General features: G+C 41.2%; 1 protein-coding gene across 1 annotated transcript in view; it reads right to left on the bottom strand.

Annotated features, from left to right (window-relative positions):
• PREX2 (phosphatidylinositol-3,4,5-trisphosphate dependent Rac exchange factor 2) overlaps positions 1 to 19,331 on the bottom strand; it is a 523,586-nt gene that overhangs the window by 326,409 nt on the left and 177,846 nt on the right. Inside the window, 3 exon segments of the mRNA XM_030215317.1 lie at positions 5,386 to 5,535; positions 11,562 to 11,665; positions 18,878 to 19,011. Coding sequence (XP_030071177.1) covers positions 5,386 to 5,535; positions 11,562 to 11,665; positions 18,878 to 19,011 — 388 coding nt within the window.

Below are 19,331 nucleotides of genomic sequence, written 5' to 3'. Positions count from 1 at the left end.
CTTGGCTAAATTTTTATCATCAGAAGATTCAGTTTACTATTGCAAACCATTTTTATGAAATCTCTTTTTTAGATGTTAAAGTGAAGAATGAGGGGAGTCAGTTTAAAACTACAATTTTCAGGAAGGCAATGGATCAAAACACTTTACTGCATTATTCCACTTGACACCATGAAGTGCTGAAGTGCACTTTACCTGTCTCACAGCTTTTTAGATACTGATGGATATGTTCTACAAAAATATACAAAATAAGCCAAGATTTTGGAACAATGGTTATTGGACAGGGTTATCTCAGACAAACAGTGAAGAAGGCTTATAAAAGAGCACAGTTTTTAGATCAAAACTTGTTTTTTTCAGCTGGCAAGTTCTCATGATGATGATCACTTGACATGTGTCTTGAAAAATTCTGCAGATTGCACTAAGGTAATGAAGATTATGCATGAATATTGACATGTCCTTTCATGTACCCAGTTTTTGAGAAAGCTAGTCTTAGATTTGCTTATAGCAGTTAGCAGAATCTCAAAGAATATTCATGCCCTTCAGAATAGGAAGTACACCGTTTTCAGGAGCTTTGGACCATTCCCGATATGGCCTTGTCAGACATGTAGGATTACTCTAGAGTTTGTCAACATTTGGCAGCAATGGACCTACAAGTTAACACATTGTACCACATACTGAAATGGACCATGCTATATATGTGATTATCTGTCCTTGTGCCAAGTTATATGTAAAACAAACAACTCGACCATTTCTCATATGGATGACTGAACGTTGTAGTTATTTGAGATCTCAATGCTTTGAAGCCCCCACTGGTATCTCATTGTGCATAATTCTCATATGATTTTGATATGCTGCAATGTTTTGTTCTAGATCTTGTCCCTTTAAGAGATTGTGGAGGACACAGTAAGGTCTTACCTGCTGCACTGAGAAGAAGAATGGATAGTTAGACTTAATACAGTGGAACCAACAAGTTTAAAGGCTAAAACTGAATAGCAATATCTTTTCTCCTTTCTTCCATTTTTTGGCAAGCTGTCTTTGTGTACCCTCTGTAATCAAATAACAGATTTATAGTATAATAGTCTGCCTAACAGTATTTAGCCTTCTTATCAATGTCATTATTTTCTGTGGTTTATCTCCTGCTGCAGTGGCTCCATAAACACATTTATCATAGCTTAATGCTGCACCAGGGATGTTATCTTCTTTTGAAGGTTTTGCACTATCACTACCACCATAATTAGCCTTAGTTTTAAGCTACAGGTGATGGGCGGCCAGTAAGAATCTTTTTTTTCTTTCACACCATACTTGCTGAGATTTAGTATACACCTTATACAATGTGGTTACTACGTGAAGGTACTCAGCAGACTTGGGGGGGGGGAAGTTTATTCTCTTCCCTCATCTTGCTGAAAAGTTCCATGTTGTGCTTCCTCGACTCCAAGTATAAGCTACTGGTGGGCACCTTTGTATCCTGAATGACATGTGATCTTTATGTATCCTTTGTATTTTTTTTCTTCCTACTATTTATTTGTAACATTTGTATCCCACATTATCCCAAACAAAATCAAGTTCAATGTGGCTTACATATAAGAAAACATCAATATTGTATACAATCAGTTATGTTGCATGACTCTTTGTAAATAAGAATGTTACAATGAAGCAAAGGCAAATGTAATTATTAGAAATGAAAACCAGGCCAATAAAATACAGGACTGTACTTCCTCTGTAGTGTCACCTTGCATTCTTTTCTCTTTTCTTCCTTTTGTGATTGATTGGATTTTGTGAATGCTAGCATGTTATCTCTTATATTAAATGAACAATGGATGGAATCATTCTATAACTTGTTTATTATAATCAGAGGATTCAACCACGTTGGGCTAGTCATATGGGCAGATATAAGTTTCAAATAAGTTTAAAAAAATAGATGTCTTTCCATAAGTGAGCTCTACCAGTTATGTGCACTTGTTTCTAAGAAGGGTTTACCCTGTGACTAGACAGGTTGTGTTGGTTCAAGTAGTAATAATAGGATTTGGATTCTGAAAAGGGCATCTCTGTCCAAAGTCAGAAGTGCCTAGGTCAGATGTAATCCTCACTGGTGTTTTTTTAAATTTTATCTTAATATTTTGAGGACAATAGGAAAATTGCTTACAGTTGCTACTTTTAGACTCCTGCAAGATGTTTGTTAAGCTTGTGAGTCACCTTATATCCTGTGTAATCAACCAGGTATTCCACTGTTGTATATATAAGCAGCTGGTTTAGTGTTAGTGTTAGTGTTAAGTAGAATGATGAGGGTGGCCACATGGAGCTCCTACACAAAGACACGGAAACAAAAACTTTGGACCTTATTGTTGATTTTGGAATAAATAAGACACACCAAGAGATGTATTTTCAAAGCACTTAGACTTACAAAGTTCCATAGTAAGCTATGGAACTTTGTAAGTCTAAGAGCCTCTTTTACCAGACAGCACTAGCAATTCCTGTGTGGCAATACTGACAAAGCCCATTCAAAGTGAATGGGCTTTGTCGGCATTGTTGCACTGGGAATCACTAGCGTGGTTTAGTAAAAAAGGCCCTTGGTGCTTTGAAAATGGGCCCCTAGGTATAGTACATCCAGCTAGAAAAAAATGTTTTTGCTATGTGATTTTCCCATAATCATTACAGTAATTTTAGCACTGCCATAGCAGTGTTAGAACATAAGAACATAAGTGTCCCATACTGGGACAGATCAAAGGTCCATCAAGCCCAATCCTCATCACAAGTACCTGGCAAGATCCCAAAACAGTACAATATATTTTATGCTGCTTATCCTAGAAATAAGCAGTAGATTTTCCCAAGTCCATCTTAATAATGGCTTATGGACTTTTAGGAAATTATCCAAACCTTTTCTAAAACCCTGCTAAGCTAACTGCTTTTATTACATTCTCTGGCAATGAATTCCAGATTTTAATGACATGTTGAATGAAGAAATATTTTTCCAGTTTGTTTTAAATTTACTACTTAGTAGCTTCATTGCATGCCCTCCAGTCCTACTATTTTGGGAAAGAGTAGACAAACAATTCACATCTACCCATTCCACTCTACTCAGTATTTTATAAACCTCTAGCATATCTCCCCTCAACTGCCTCTTCTCCAAGCTGAAGAGCCTTTTTTCCCCTTGTGTTAATAACATGATAAAAGCAATACCAACAATGTATTTGTTCCAAAACCACATAATCTTGCACAGTCTGTTAAAGATATAGACAAATATTGACTCGGCAGTGAAATATTATTCAGTTGGAGATTCTATATCCATCATCCTCCTGTCCTAAGATGAAAGTAATAATATGGTACTGAACTATGCAAAACTTTACTACAACTGGCTGATTGTGCCATGTCTGCAATACCAACATCTAGTCAAACAGGCAAACAAATGATACTCTCTGAAAAGTTCAACATTGAATTTTATCTACACACATGTCCCTTATCCCAAAGACACTACAAAGTGCTGTACAATGCAAAGACAGCACATCTGTGAACATTCTATAAAAAATTATAAATTTGTTTTTGTTTAAGCCAGCCTTGGTATAGTGGTTGGGACAATAATGGTTTTCTGGAGGAAATCCACTGTTGATGGATCATACAAGTAAAGTCTGTCTGCAAGACCGATTGTTGTAGGTGATATCATTTTTATGGAATTAACTAAATGTATTAAGTTTCTCAAATAAAAGTGCATCACCTGCAGCTTGTTCACTGACCTTTATTTCTATGTATCCAAAAGATCAACAGCAACCACTCTACATCATTCAAGATCAATACAGGGAAGCTTAATAAAATTGCTGTGACTGACATTTAAAGAGAACTGAGAGCTATATTACAACACTTCCAGATATTCAATCAAAAGATGTCGATAGAATCATAAACTCCAATTTGACAGCAAATGAGAAAACAACACAAACTCCTCCAAACTAGAGTAATATGATAAGATTTTTGTACTGGGCTTCTGATTTTAAGCTTGCCTGTGATTGTTCAAGCTGATATTTGGGCATCCATTTAAAGTGTGTTGCAATAAACTGGTTATGAAAATTATGAATCAAGAAATGGACACTCATTGCCCAGGATTCTCCTGGGCAGTCTGAGTCCCGAGTCATTATCTCACCTCCTCCACATCTCACTTTGAACACACATAATACAACAGAGTAGTGGTAGAAATGGTCACTGCTTTACTATACAATCATTTTATATTGTAAGTAAACACAGTATCATATTCAAGCATAGATCAGACCAAGTTCCGCTCACTGCAATCAGTTCATAATGTGAATTCTTGACATCCTACTAGTCAGATCCCAGCACCTTTGCCCTTTCTATCAGGTCCCTGTTTTATTGACTATTGGACGCAGGTGATCAGGTATTGTTTGAATGCTTAGTAGCCTGAGAATGAGATCCTGGGCTATTAGTTTGTCTTATGTGCTTTCACTCGGTCAGTCCTGATCCAGTAATATCATTAATCCACTCAGTAATCTGGCTCGAGAGCAGCCCCTTGAAACTGTGGAAGAAAACTGAAGGCAATAATGTGGCTTTCATGAAATACAGAAGGACACAAGAAGAGGAACACAGAAAAGAACACCAGGTAAAACTCAAAGAAGCAAAGAAAGAAATATGGCTGGCAAAAGTGCAAGCAGAAGAAAAGATGACTAAGATGTGAAGAGAGGTGACAAGACTTTTCAGATATATTAGTGAAAGAAGAAAGGCTAGAAATTGAACTGTAAGACTAAAGATGCTGAAAACTGCTATGTGGAAAAAGCAGACATACTAAACAAATATTTCAGTGTTGAAGAAGAAAATGCTGGAGAAGGTCCTCAGTCAGCTGGCAAGGGTGTATATGGAAATGGAGTAGATATTGCACCATTCATGGAAAAAAGTGTTTATGAAAAACTTGAAAAATTGAAAATGGACAAGCTACTGTAAGCCCCGGGTGGTAATTCCAATTTTTATACACGTCCGATAATATTTTTTATTTTCTACCGTGTGGCACTAACTGAGTGGTAATTGGCAGTGTACACGCGCTGACGATTAGTGCCCGGTTAACGCATGAGACCTTACCGCTAAGTCAACGAGTGGCAGTAAGGTCTAGGCCCAAAGTGGATGCATGCCAATTTTCATTTTTCCGCACGTCCATTTTCAGCCAAAAAAGGCCTTTTTTGCAGGTGCACACATCCAATACACGCGTCTACAGCAGCGCAGTCCTCTTTTAGTAAAAGGACCCCCTCAATGAAGAAATTCTCCAATGTTTTCATCAGGAAACCATGACAACCTTTTATTTTTGTTCTAGGTTACTGTCGCTATCATGGATCCCAGCCAGTCTAGTTACAATAAAGACCCAGACTAAAAATGTTGCAATGCAAGATATGCACTTACTTTTTCTTCTTTCTCTTTCTTTTAGAATTGCTTCTAGCCATTCTTGTTTTTCTTCAGGTGTTTTTGCCATACAGACAAACCACTTGTTCTTAGCAGTGTTGTGTATCTTCCAACCATTGACAACAGTGTTGCCACTGCTGTGATAGTCAGCTACAGATGAAAAGCACAACAAAGTATATATAAAGTATTATATTCTCTAAAGCAGAATCCCTGGGATTATGTAAACAGAATACATTTTATCTCAAATAAACATTTAAGGGAGTAGCTATGAACATAAGTTAATAGAATAATACATGAGTTTTGCCCCTTAACGCATGTTAAATAAACAACAAAATAATGTATTATTTTACCATCGCACACGAGATGCAAAGCAAGCAAATTCATGCAAACACCTCATCAGTATGTAAATTGAATAATGTAGCATGCATTGAAATTTGCAAGCTTCGTTATCTGAAGAAAAATAGAACTGGTATTACTTTTCCTACCCGGGAGCATCAGGCTGGTAATAGGCAGCCTGATGCTCCTAGGTGCCATCTTAAAGGGACTGTCAAAACAGATATGTAGCCCAGAGGTCCCTTCCACCCAGCAAAAACCTCCCCTGAAAATACTCCCCCAGACTCTAAAGTATTTAAGCCCACTCACATGCTATCTGCCCCTCTGAAGTCTCCTAAGAACTCCCCCCCCCCACTCCTTTCCCCCTCCCCAAATCTAACTGAAGGAATCTTTGGTGAGGTTGGGGTTGGGTTGCAGGACAAAAGCAATTCCCAGTTGCTTCTATCCTTGCCAGGCTGGGTTCAAAATGGCTCTTGTATAAGCAGCCCATGCTCCCAAGAATCATAATAATGCGACTTTTGAGGTTGATAGGAAGTTGGCTTATTCCTTTACCATGGGAGACACAAACCTGCAGAATTGTGCTCATCTATACTCACATGTTTATGTGGTCTGTCCAAACTCCATGCATGAGCATACCCACCAGCAAATGCATGCTATAAATTTATGGTGCGCAGTTTTCCATTAGTTGGAATTATGTAAGAGATTATTTACATGTGCAAATGACCACTTATCTGTGTAAATGAATAAAATACCACCATTCACATGCCTTCTTATAGCCTACAACTAGATGGCTCCTTATAGAACTATCTCCTTATTATTTGAGAATAAATTAGAAAAATATTATTAACGAGCCATGTTCAAGCACTGACATGAATATCTGGTTGTATGCGGCTGCTTATGCGGTTAAGTGTGATATTCAGCTTATAACCACCAAAGTGAAATTGAACAAAGATAGGACTGAATTTTATGCAGCCCAATTTGTCTAGTTAATTTAAATGGTTAAGGGGGAGATTCCATATATGACGTCTAAAAAAAAATTGGTGCTCAAATCAGTGCCAACTAAGTGTATTCTATCATCGGTGCCTTAATTGAGGTGCCGATTATAGAATACACTTAGTTGGAATCTCAGCACCTAAACCTATACGCATCTATTTACACCAATGAAAATGTGGCGTAAATCCCAGCATATAGATTTAGGTGCATTTGGCCATATTCTATAACTAGGTGCGTATATTGTATATTGTAGATCATCTATATTCTCTGTAGTATACAAATTGCATCTATACTCTGAAATGACGTTCTATTAATCTATCTGTTTAATCCACCAGCTCATCAATATTCTTTAGGTAATATCAATTGTCTCTTTTACTCTGTAATGGCGATCCATTATGTTATTCATATAATCTATTATGTCATCCTTGTTCTCTATTTAATATCAACTGTACCTTTCTACTCTGGAGTGGCAAATGCCATGAAGGAACATTGTAAGCCACGTTGAGCCTGCAAATAAGTGGGAAAATGTGGGATACAAATGCAGCAAATAAATAAATATTTCAGAATACCCAGGAAATGCCGATTTTCCCACCCATAACCATGCCCCATTTTGCCTGCGCACGTTAGGTGTTCGGTACACATCGTTAAAGAATACACTTAGCGAGTTGTGCGCCTATATTCTAATCAGAGCTAATTAGTGCTCATTATTGCTTGTTAAGTGCTATTATCAGTGCTCATCAGCCTTGTTAAGTTACACACATTGTTACAGAATCTGTGCTGATTTCAGAGCAGATCTCTAGGCGTGCTATATAGAATCCGGGGGTAAGTGCTTAATATCAGCAATCAAAATCACTGGCTATGGTCATAGCAGTTAGTTCTGAGATTCAGTGACACTAACTGGTTAAGTGCTATTGAGTATCAGCAGATAGCTCCACACAAGCGATTTTGCTTAAATCACTTTCCGCCTTATTTTCAAAAGTGATGGGCGCCCATATTTCGACCCAAATCGGGAGATGGGTGCCCATCTCACAAAGGCGCCTAAATCGGTATAATCGAAAACCAATTTTGGGCGTCTTCAACTGCACTCCGTCGCGGGAACGAACAAAGTTGACGGGGGCATGTCGGAGGCATGGTGAAGGCAGGACTGGGGCGTGTTTATCGACCAAGGAGAGATGGGTGCCTTCGGCAGATAATCAAAAAAAAAAGGGCAACAGAAGCGAGAATTTGGGTCGCTTTTGCTGGACCCTTTTTTTCACGACCCAAGTCCCAAAAAAGTGCCCGAACTGGCCAGATGACCACCAGAGGGAATCGGGGATCACCTCCCCTGACTCCCCCAGTGGTCACTAACCCCCTCCCACCACAAAAAAAAGAACTTTAAAAACTTTTTTGACAGCCTGTATGCGAGCCTCAAATGTCATACCCAGCTCCCTGACAGAATGCCTTTATAAAATTATCCCTCGTAATGACCCACTGCTGTCTCACAAGTCTAATGTTCAGCTAGTCATCATGCCTCACAAGCAAGACCTTAAGGGGCAATTCTACAACTAGGCACCTCCATTTAGACACCCTGAGGACATGCGGTAGGAGCCTAGTCTATATCAGCATATAGGCACCCAGATTCCACTACAATACTAGTATAACAGGTATCAATGTGCCTAACATATACATACCTACAGTTATACCAACCTTAGACCTAGCATAACTGAAGGCACATAAATTATGTGTGCAAGTGGGAGCCTCGCCCCTGTCTCACTCATGCTTCACCCATGTATATGGCCTAGTACATTTACGCAGAACGTTCCTTTCGCAGAATTGCACTTAGATAACCTCCCCCCCCCCCCCGAACTTATGAATCTTGGGATGCTGCTTACAAATTGAAGCTAAATAGAGACAAAACCGAGTTCCTAATCCTAATCCTGCTCACCCGGGAGCCCTTTTACTAAGCCGCGTAAGTGTCTATGCACGCCCAATGCGCACCAAAATGGAGTTACCACCCGGTTACCACACGGCTCTTGCAGTAATTTCATTTTTGGCGCGCATCCAATACAAGCAGCTGAAAAATAATTTTTATTTTCAGGCACGCATATCGGGTGCACACCAAGTAGCATTTGACGCGCGTAGGTCATTACCGCCCGGTTACCACATGAGATTTTACTGCTAGGTCAGTGGCTGGTGGTAAGATCACAGACCCAAAATGGACATGTGGCAATTTTGATTTTGCCGCACGTCCATTTTTGGCAAAAATTTTAAAAAGGCCTTTTTTACAGACACACTAAAAAATGAATAGGTGAACACCCAAAACGCACGCCTACATTACTGCAAGCAATTTTTCAGCACACCTTAGTAAAAGGACCCTCTAATGACTAACAAATACTTCTCTATTGATAATGTGTCTTACCCTTTTTCTGCCACCTTGAAAATCCTGGGAATAACTATCAACCAGTATTTATCAGTTGAACCATAGGTTTCTGTGGTAGTTTCCAGTGTCTTTAATTCCATATGGAGATTAAAAAGACTGAGGCCTTTCTTTTCAAATTCAGTATTTCATTCCTTAGTACAATCCTTAGTGTTGTCCAAGTTCTCTTGTAATCAGTGCATTTTGTCTAGCAAAAAAGGTGCCGGTACTCAAATGCCAGGCCACCTTTCAGGGGTGGAGTGATAATTGAGGGACCCACCCTACAATAGCCAGGACCCCTGCAACCAGTCATAGAATCTATGACAAGGCAGAATTTGTATGTAGAACCTGAGCTCTTTCATTAAAATACGAGAACAATGGGTCACTTTTAGCAGACAGTGGAAAAGGTGCCGGTACTCAGTACCCCCAAGTACCCCCTCAAAAAAAGCCCTGATTGTAATGCTGTTTACTCAGGTTTGAAAATCTCTCTTATCAAAAAACTTCAAACAGCCCAGGACACTGCGGCCCATGTTGGATGCAAAGCCCCTCTGTTTACCAAATCAGTCCCTCTTTTAATCAAGCTGCATTGACTTCCTATAAATGCAAGAGTCAAATTAAACTATGCGCTCTTGTTTATCAAATTTTGTTCGGTCTTCTACCTGATTATATGCAGCACTTGCTGCAGATACTATTATGCAATGCCCATCCTGTATCAACAGACTATCTACTTCTCCATTTCCCAAACTGTAAGAATCTCCATTACAAATCAATTCATGATGCCAGTTTCTCATACTAAGCTACTAAGCAATGGAATTCTCTCCCAATGTCAATGAGACATGTATCTGATTACCTAAAATTTTGTAAATTGTTGAAAGCATTTTTATTTAGAGAATTCCTTACCACTGTTGACCATTGTAATTCTCTTAGCTAGTTTATTTGGATGATCAGAAGCAAACACCAGCGCTAGAGGCTGTTAGCACCATACTAGCACCTGCGTTTGCTACCGCCCCATGATCAGTCCCCAAGTGCGTGAAACAATGCGCTCACGGACTCTGAACGCAACTAGAATGCAAATGCATGCAAAACAGGGCTCAATGCAAATGGTATGCAAACGCATGCTAAACCTATTCATCCCCAATGATCAGCGCGCCAAAGATTAGGTCGCTGGCTACGGCAAATCCTACGCCAGCTCCAAGCTGCTAGCAGGCCCCCATTCCCCCCAATGAAGCAACCCCCCCAGGAACTGATGACCCCCTCCCAACAACAGGGGGCTGCAGGTCTGGCGGACCTCTGGTCCCCCCTGACAACCTCCCCCCCAGGTTCAGGGAGGGCTGGATATTCGGTGGGTCTCCAGCCCCCCCTTAACTCCCCTCAGCATTTCTAAAAAGTCCCTGATGGCCCTGTGGGTGACTGACCACCCCCCTCAGCGACAGGGGGCTGGAGGTCTGCCGGACCTACAGTCCCCCGACACCCTCCGACACAGCTCAGGGAGGGCTTGAGATCCGGTGGGTCTCCAGCCCCCCTCCTAACCCCCCCAGCATTAGCAAGGGGTCCCTAGTGGTCCAGTGTCAATCCACCTACTCCCTACCCCCACCCCCTACCTTGAGTTGGAGGAGGGCGGTAGCCTGCCTCCCTCCTCTTCCTTCGATGCCGCCTGCAAAATGGCAGCGCCCAGCCCTGCCCAGTGTATCCTGGGATGCGCTGGGCAGGGCTTCACACCATATAAGGGAGAAACTCATCTGCCCATCTGTTGCTATGGTGTCATACCTCTTATTGTCTTTTACTTTTGTTTAATCCTTATTGTAATTTGCTTTCAAGTTTGATGTAAGCCACATTGAACCCGAACTTGTTTGGGATAATGTGGGGTATAAATGCTATCAATCAATCAATAAATAAATAAATGCGCTCAAAATTACATGCAGAAATTTGGGCATGCACCCAATTTGTGCATGTAATGTAAGTAATGAGCCAATTAGTGCCAATTGGGTGCTAACAATGAATTATTGGCATTAATTGGCAACAATTTGAATTTTCACATGTATCTTGCTAGACACATGTGCGATCCTTTCGCACGCAACTGAAAATGGAGCTTGGCCATGGGAGGGGCATGGGCAGATCCGATGCATGTGATATTATAGAATACAGGAGATCCACACTTAATTGAGGCATGAGAATTTACATCAGGTTTCAATTGGTGTACATCAACGTGCCCAAAATTGGGCCTGGATCCCGGCACTAAGCACTATTCCATAAACGGTGCCCAATTCAGAGAGCAGTTTTTAAAATAGCACCCAGCGCTTATTTTTTGGGTGCCATTTATTAAATCTAGCCCATAAGTGCTAATATTCTGCACATTTACACACAAGGCACATGTAAATGCAGGCATCTAGGTTCTAGGACTGCCCTTTTAATGGTTTCTTTCTGTTATAAACCTGATCTGTAGAAAGTAACTTACCAGTCCCATCATCCACATTCTCTACTTCCATCACCTCTGTATTGATTCTACCCCGGAAAAGATAGCGGTGTCCATCTGTGGATGTTTTGCTATTCTTTAATCGCCTAGAATGAGAATAGAAGCTTAACTGCATTGAACAAGTGTGTTTATTCATTCCTCCCTCCCCCCACCCACCTTCTCCAACACACACATACACTAAGCTAAGGAACAGTTTCAAACATGAGCTAGAACATAAAACAGGTTTCTTTAGCGAAGAATGGAAATTATTAAAGCTTTGTCGTATTAAACCTTTTCGTCCCCATATTTTAATTACCCATCACAAAAGCAACATATTATTAGCAGAATGGTTTGTGTTGTTTTCCTAACAAAAACATCCTGCAGTTCCTATGCCAGAAGTAGTTTATTATGCATGTATCCTCTTATCTTGCTCCTTCCCCCTGATCAAAGGCTTTTTTCTTTGTAAGTACTTTGTCCATTTTCAGCAACTTCCCTTTTTTTTTTGCTGCTCTTGGATAGGAAGGCTAGCTATTCATTCAGATGTTGCTCACATAGGCTCATAGTGAGTCCCCAGCCACTTCTTTGTCCCTCCAGGCATGTAAAGATAGCTGAAGCGCCTACCATGCTAATCAACTTGATTTTCTCTCTTACGTTTCTTTTCATACAATGCCAGTAACATGACTGATTTTTCCAGCCCAGTAAAAACACACATAAAGATCACATTTTGCTTTGTGTATAGTGAAGTACTTGATATACATTTGTGTGTACAACAGTGTAACAAATTCTTCTGTTTGATCAAAGTGGAGTTTTTGGATCTAAGCTCATGTATATTTAAATAAAGCACAAAAAAAGAAAAGAATGGGCACAACATGAGAGTTCCCCTATATCTTGAGTCCGCCTCACCCCAGCATGGATTCATGTATATGTGAATCAAAGATCTCATTATTGGTGTAAGCTCAACCAGACTAATTCAATCAGCTGAAGGCACAGAAAGTAACTACACTTTAATCCTGTTCATTTTCTGTTCTCAAAATGTCTTGAAATCTGGGCATAAAAAGGGAGAGAGAGAAGGAGGGGAAGTAAGAACATGTGGTCCCACTTTACAGCAGGCTAATAGCAGGGAAAACCTGTGAATTCATTTTAGAGTACAATTCCTGCTAAGTGTTTCTCTGTTTTTGAACTTAGCTCTATCCCCAGATAGGGTAACCCAAATTATGCCCATTTGTTTGTTTTACAGTTCAAGAAGCCTATGCAGTAAAGATTAATTTATTTATTGCATTTGTATCCCACATTTTCCCACCTCTTTGCAGGCTCAGGTCAAGGCCCTTTTGCATATACTAAAAACAATATGATATGAAATAAAGTCTTGATGGGCACATTTTATGCTGCTTATCCTAGAAATAAGCAGTGGATTTTCCCCAAGACCATCTTAATAATGGCTTATGGACTTTTCTTTTAGGAAAATATCCAAACTTTTTTTAAACCCCACTAAGTTAACTACTTTAACAATATTCCCTGGAAACGAATTCCAGAGTTTAATTACACATTGCAAGAAGAAATATTTTCTCCAATTTGTTTTAAATTTACTACTTTGTAACTCTATAGCTTCATTGTGTGCTCCCTAGTCCTAGTATTTTTGGAAAGAGTAAACAAGCGATTCACATCTACCCATTCCACTCCACTCATTATTCTATAGACCTCTATCATAACTCCCCTCAGCTGAAGAGCCTTAGCTGCTTTAGCCTTTCCTCAAAATGAAGTCATTTCATCCCCTTTATCATTTCGTCACTATTCTCTGTACCTCTTCTAATTCCACTATATCTTTTTTGAGATGCAGTGACCAGAATTGCACACAGTATCTGAGGTACAGTCACAGCATGGAGCAATACAAAGGCATTATAACTTCCTCATTTTTCCTTTCCATTCCTTTCCTAATAATATCTAACATTCTATTTGCTTTCTTAGCTGCCGCTGCACACTGAGCATAATCAGCGATAACACCTAGATCCTTCTCCTGGTTGGTGACTCCTAATTGTCACAATGTCAGGAGTAGAAGTGAGCCCTTGTGCTGATCAAAGGACCAGACATCAGAAACTCAACGCTTCACCTGTGGCAACCACCGTTGCCCAGCAGTTGAGCCCCAGGGTTCAGGTGGCCAACAGGACTTAGGAAGTCGGGCGAGGAAGAGGACTCGGCTTAAACAGGAGTCGAAGACAGAGCAGAGCAGAAGTCAGTACCAGGCAGTGGTCAAGGCAAGTGGCAATCCAGCTGTAGTCAGTTCCAGGCAGTAGTCAGGTCAGGTCAGGCAGCGATCCAACAGAGGTCAGGTCAGGCAGCGATCCAGTAGTGATCAGGTCTAGGCAGTAGTCAGGTCAGGCAGCGATCCAGCATAGGTCAGGTCTAGGCAGAAATCAGGTCAGACAGAACAGCAACAAGATAAAAGCACCAGACACCAAGAAGGTTGTAGCTGAGACAATGAAGAAGGGAGAAGTTCCTGGTTTTAAAGTGAAGGCATCTGATGTCAGAGTAGGCGCGCCCAAAGTGTAGGCACACTAACATGTAGGCGCTTCCAAAGTGTAGGCACACGCAAAGTGTGGAAGTCAGAAGGGAAGTATACAGTTCGTCTGAGACGGCTAGGCTCCAACCTTGATGTACTACTACTAGTACTTATCATTTCTATAGCGCTACTAGACATACGCAGCGCTGTACACTTGAACATGAAGAGACAATCCCTGCTCAACAGCGCTTACAATCTAATTAGGACAGACGTCTCAGGTATGTGACAGTACAGCCCCCCTTCATGGGCCCCCCTCCAGGCCAGCCCGGGCTTAGATGGGTAACCTGCATGGAATTCTCGGAGCAGGTCAGGAACATTCATGTTGGTAGCAACTTCCTAGGAATTATCTTCTGGTCCATAATGTTTCCAGGAAATTAAATAGTATAGTTTACTAGCACGGCGCTTAGAGTCCAAGATCTCTGCTACCTCAAATTCAGGATCCAGGATGACTTCAAGATGAGTAGGTCGTATAGGTTTAGCATGCCACTTGGAAGATACAAAAGGTTTTAAGAGTAACACATGAAATGCATTATATATCCGAGATGTGGAGGGTAAGCGTAAGCGATATGTAAGGGTTCCGACTCAGGACTGTTGAACAGTGAAAGGTCCAATAAATCTTGGAGCAAATTTATTGGAAGGCAGACAAAGCCACAAATATTTGGTATTTAGCCTGACCTTTTGCCCGGGTTGAAAGACTGGAGCTGGTCTACGTTGTCGATCCGTGAATCATTTATACCGGGCTGAGGCTCGTTGAAGGTGGGCCTGGACTTGCTTCCATATGTCCTGAAAGTTCTGAAGAGTGATGGACCGCTGGAAGTTCCAAGGTTCTGGGAATGGGCATAAGAACACGTGGATGGCGACCATAAACCACAAAGAACAGAGACATTTGAGAAGATCCATGTACGTTGTTAATGTACGCAAATTCTGCCCAGGGAAAGAGAGCAGACCAGTTATCTTGTCACATGCATGCAGAGAAAGATTTTGAGGGTTTGGTTGGTCCGCTCCATCAATCCGTTTGTCTGAGGATGATAGGCGGAGGAATAGTGTGTGGTGATTCCAAAGGTACAGCACAGAGACCTCCAAAATCGAGAGGTAAACTGAGGTCCTTGATCACTCACTATCTGTTGAGGTAGCCCATGAAGATGGAAAATGAGGATGTCCTGAGTCATCCTAGGCCATCGGTAGAGACTATTATAAAGAACAAAGTTACAGAGCATATAGATAAGTATGGATTAATGAGACAAAGCCAACATGGATTTAATGAAGGGAAATCTTGCCTCACCAATCTACTACATATCTTTGAAGGGGTGAACAAACATGTGGATATTGGTGAGCCAGTTGATATTGTGTATCTGGATTTTCAGAAGGCATTTCACAAAGTACCTCATGAAAGACTCCAGAGGAAATTGGAGAGTCATGGGATAGGAGGTAGTGTTCTATTGTGGATTAAAAATTGGTTAAAAGATAGAAAACAGAGAGTAGGGTTAAATGGTCAGTATTCTCAATGGAGAAGGGTAGTTAGTGAGGTTCCCCAGGGGTCTGTGCTGGGACTACTGCTTTTTAACATATTTATAAATGACCTAGAGATGGGAGTACCTAGTGAGGTAATTAAATTTGCTGATGACAGAAAGTTATTCAAAATCGTTAAATCGCGGGAGGATTGTGAAAAATTACAAGAGGACCTTACGAGACTGTGAGACTGGGCGTCTAAATGGCAGATGACGTTTAATGTGAGCAAGTGCAAAGTGATGCTTGTGGGAAAGAGGAACCCGAATTATAGCTATATCATGCAAGGTTCCACGTTAGAAGTCACAGATCAAGAAAGGGATCTAGGTGTCATCTTTGATGATACGTTGAAACCTTCTGCTCAGTGTGCTGCTGCAGCTAAGAAAGCAAATAGAATGTTAGGTATTATTAGGAAAGGAATGGAAAACAAAAATGAGAATGTTATAATGCCTTTGTATCGCACCATGGTGCGACCGCACCTCGAATATTGTGTTCAATTCTGGTCGCCTTATCTCAAAAAAGATGTGGAGGGACATAATCGAACGCAAACGCCCATGTGTAAGAACGTCCATCTCCGAGAACGGGTCCGTGAAGGGGTGGGACGAATTGTATTTTCGAAAAAGATGGACGTTTATCTTTAGTTTTGAACATACGGTTTGTGCCAGGCAAATGCATTGGATGTGGGCGTTTGTTTGAGCTGGGTGTTTTTGTTTTTCAGCGATAATCAAAAACGAAGCGTTCCAGCTCAAAAATGACCAAATCCAAGGCTTTGGGTCTTGGGAGGGGCCAGAATTCGTAGTGCACTGGTCCCCCTCACATGCCAGGACACCAACCGGGCACCCTAGGGGGCACCTTAAAAAAATAGGAAAAAACATTAAATTACCTCCCAGGTGCATAGCTCCTTTACCTTGGATGCTGAGACCCCCAAATCCCCCCCCCCCAAAACCCACTCCCCACAACTCAACACCATTACCATAGCACTTAATGGTGAAGGGGGGCACCTACATGTGGGTACAGTGGGTTTTGGGGGGGTTAGAGGGTTCCCATTTACCACCACAAGTGGTACAGATAGGGGGGGATGGGCCTGGATCCGCCTGCCTGAAGTGCACTGCATTACCCACTAAAACTGCTCCAGGGACAGGACTTGTTGCTGCTGTATAACCTTGGCACAGCAGTTCACACCGTAAGACTAATCTCGCTGAAAACGTCCTTTATTTCAATAACCGTGTTTACTCACAGTTAACTGCAGATCAGAGGTTGTGCCCCACTGGCAACGAGTCTCCCTGGTACTAAGATTAGCAGTAGCTCAGAGCTGGCAGAATGCTGTACAATGCCCTCATTCAGCAACAATCAAGGTAAGAACTAAGTTCTGTAACGTGGCTAACACACGAAAGGGATCTAAAAAGGACTTACAAAAATGGCCACTACCTCGTGGACTACCGGAAACAAAACAGGGCACACTCTGACCCAGTAAGCAGAGGGAAAAGCACCATGGGAGAAGAGCCTACCAACTACCAACATCGTGAGACTATAACACAAGCTAGTGAAATCATGGAGCCCAATACCCTACACCCACCACAATGCAATGCTGATGTGACCCTGCAGTGAACCCGAGAGCCACATCTGACCCAGGGAAAGGCTGTGAGAGGATTGAACACATTCTGCTGTCATGGAGGTGGGTACGGAATTTGAGGGTGGCATAGAGGCTGGGAAATAAGGTTTTTGCAAGTGGGGTTTTTTTTTGGTGGGAGGGGGTTAGTGACCACTGGGGGAGTCAGGGGAGGTGATTCCCGATTCCCTCTGGTGGTCATCTGGTCATTTAGGGCACTTTTTTGGGACCTGTTTGTGAGAAAAAAGGGTCTAAAAAAAGTGTCCTAAATTCTCGCTAAAAACGCCTTTCTTTTTTCCATTATCGGCCGAGCGTGCCCATCTCTGCTCGGCCGATAACCACACCCCAGTCCCGCCTTCACTACGCCTCCAACACGCCCCCGTCAACTTTATTCGTTCCCGCGACGGAGTGCAGTTGAAGACAACCAAAATCGGCTTTTGATTATACCGATTTGGCCGCCCACGGGAAACGGACGCCCATCTCCCGAACATGGGCGTTTTTCTCCTTTCGAAAATAAGCAGGATAGTGGAATTAGAAAAGGTGCAGAGAAGGGCGATGAAAATGATAAAGGGGATGGGACAACTTCCCTATGAGGAAAGGCTAAAGCAGCTAAGGCTCTTCAGCTTAGAGAAAAGGCGGCTGAGAGGAGATATGATAGAGGTCTATAACATAATGAGTGGAGTGGAACGGGTAGATGTGAAGCGTCTGTTTACACTTTCCAAAAATACTAGCACTAGGGGGCATGCGATGAAGCTACAAAGTAGTAAATTTTAAACGAATCGGAGAAAATGTTTCTTCATTCAACGTGTAATTAAACTCTGGAATTCGTTGGCAAAGAATGTGGTAAAGGCAGTTAGCTTAGCAGAGTTTTAAAAAGGTTTGGACGGCTTCCTAAAGAAAAAGTCCATAGACCATTATTAAACAGACTTGGGGAAAATCCACTATTTCTGGGATAAGCAGTATAGAATGTTTTGTACTTTTTTGGGATCTTGCCAGGTATTTGTGACCTGGATTGGCCACTGTTGGAAACAGGATGCTGGGCTTGATGGACCTTTGGTCTCTCCCAATATGGCAATACTTATGTAGGGAGCACTATTTCTCAATAGACCACGCTATTTCCATTCTATTCTATTCCGATACTTCTATACCACATTTATCATATATTTCAAAGCGGTTTACAGCAAGACTAAATATCTCAATCAGATATAGTTTCCAACTTCCAATCAAATTAGATTCCCAAGAGAATAAGCCTACAAAGTATACAAATAAGATTTTAAGACCTTATGATAGAGTCTATAATTGGATTAATACAGCAGCACATACTATTTCTCAATTGCACACACAAAGGGTCTTTTACTAAGGCGCGCTCACGTTTTTGGCGCGCGCTAAAATTGTGGGCACGCTAAATGTTAGAGACGCCAAAGCTTTCCTATCGGCGTCTCTGTTTTGGCATGCCCACAATTTTAGCGCACGCCAAAAACGTGAGCACACCTTAGTAAAAGACGCCCACTATTTCCTATTGTTTCGTTTTTAAAACTATATGAAACAACATACAGTGGAATATGTCATTTATATTTCTATGTTGTTTCAAATGAATGCACATCACTATATATTACAAATAAACAAGAAGCCCAAATACATACTTACTTGTGTTTTCTTTTGCAATACACTAACAGATTATCAAACAGGAAAAATACACGTTCCTGGATGTTTCCAGCAGAAATTTTCAGCAAAATTCCATACATCAGCATTTCAGTGCATGTATCAGTGATGCTGGAGCCCTGAAAAAAAGAGCAAATACAAGGAATGTTTGTAGACTTATGAGAGTTTCTAAACCAAAGCATGGAAAATTAGTCTGTAGAACTGATCTTAGTTGCCATTTGCAAAAATGCAGTGAACCAAAAGGAACATAAACATATCAATTGTTTGTTTTTTTCTTTTAAGAACACATAGAATTTTTTTTTTTAAACAGGGAGGTGGCAGTTTTCCTGGCAACACAAAGAAGGTCCAAGTCTCCCGCAAAGCACACATAAAACAACAAAAAGAGTGGAAGAAAAACCAAAACAGACCAGAAAAAACCATACAGAGTAAGAGCACCAAA

The sequence above is a fragment of the Microcaecilia unicolor genome, chromosome 1, assembly GCF_901765095.1.
Source record: "Microcaecilia unicolor chromosome 1, aMicUni1.1, whole genome shotgun sequence".
Lineage (NCBI taxonomy): Eukaryota > Metazoa > Chordata > Amphibia > Gymnophiona > Siphonopidae > Microcaecilia > Microcaecilia unicolor.
The sequence above is the reverse complement of the archived record's forward strand: the minus strand, read 5'-3'. Positions and strand labels throughout refer to the sequence as shown.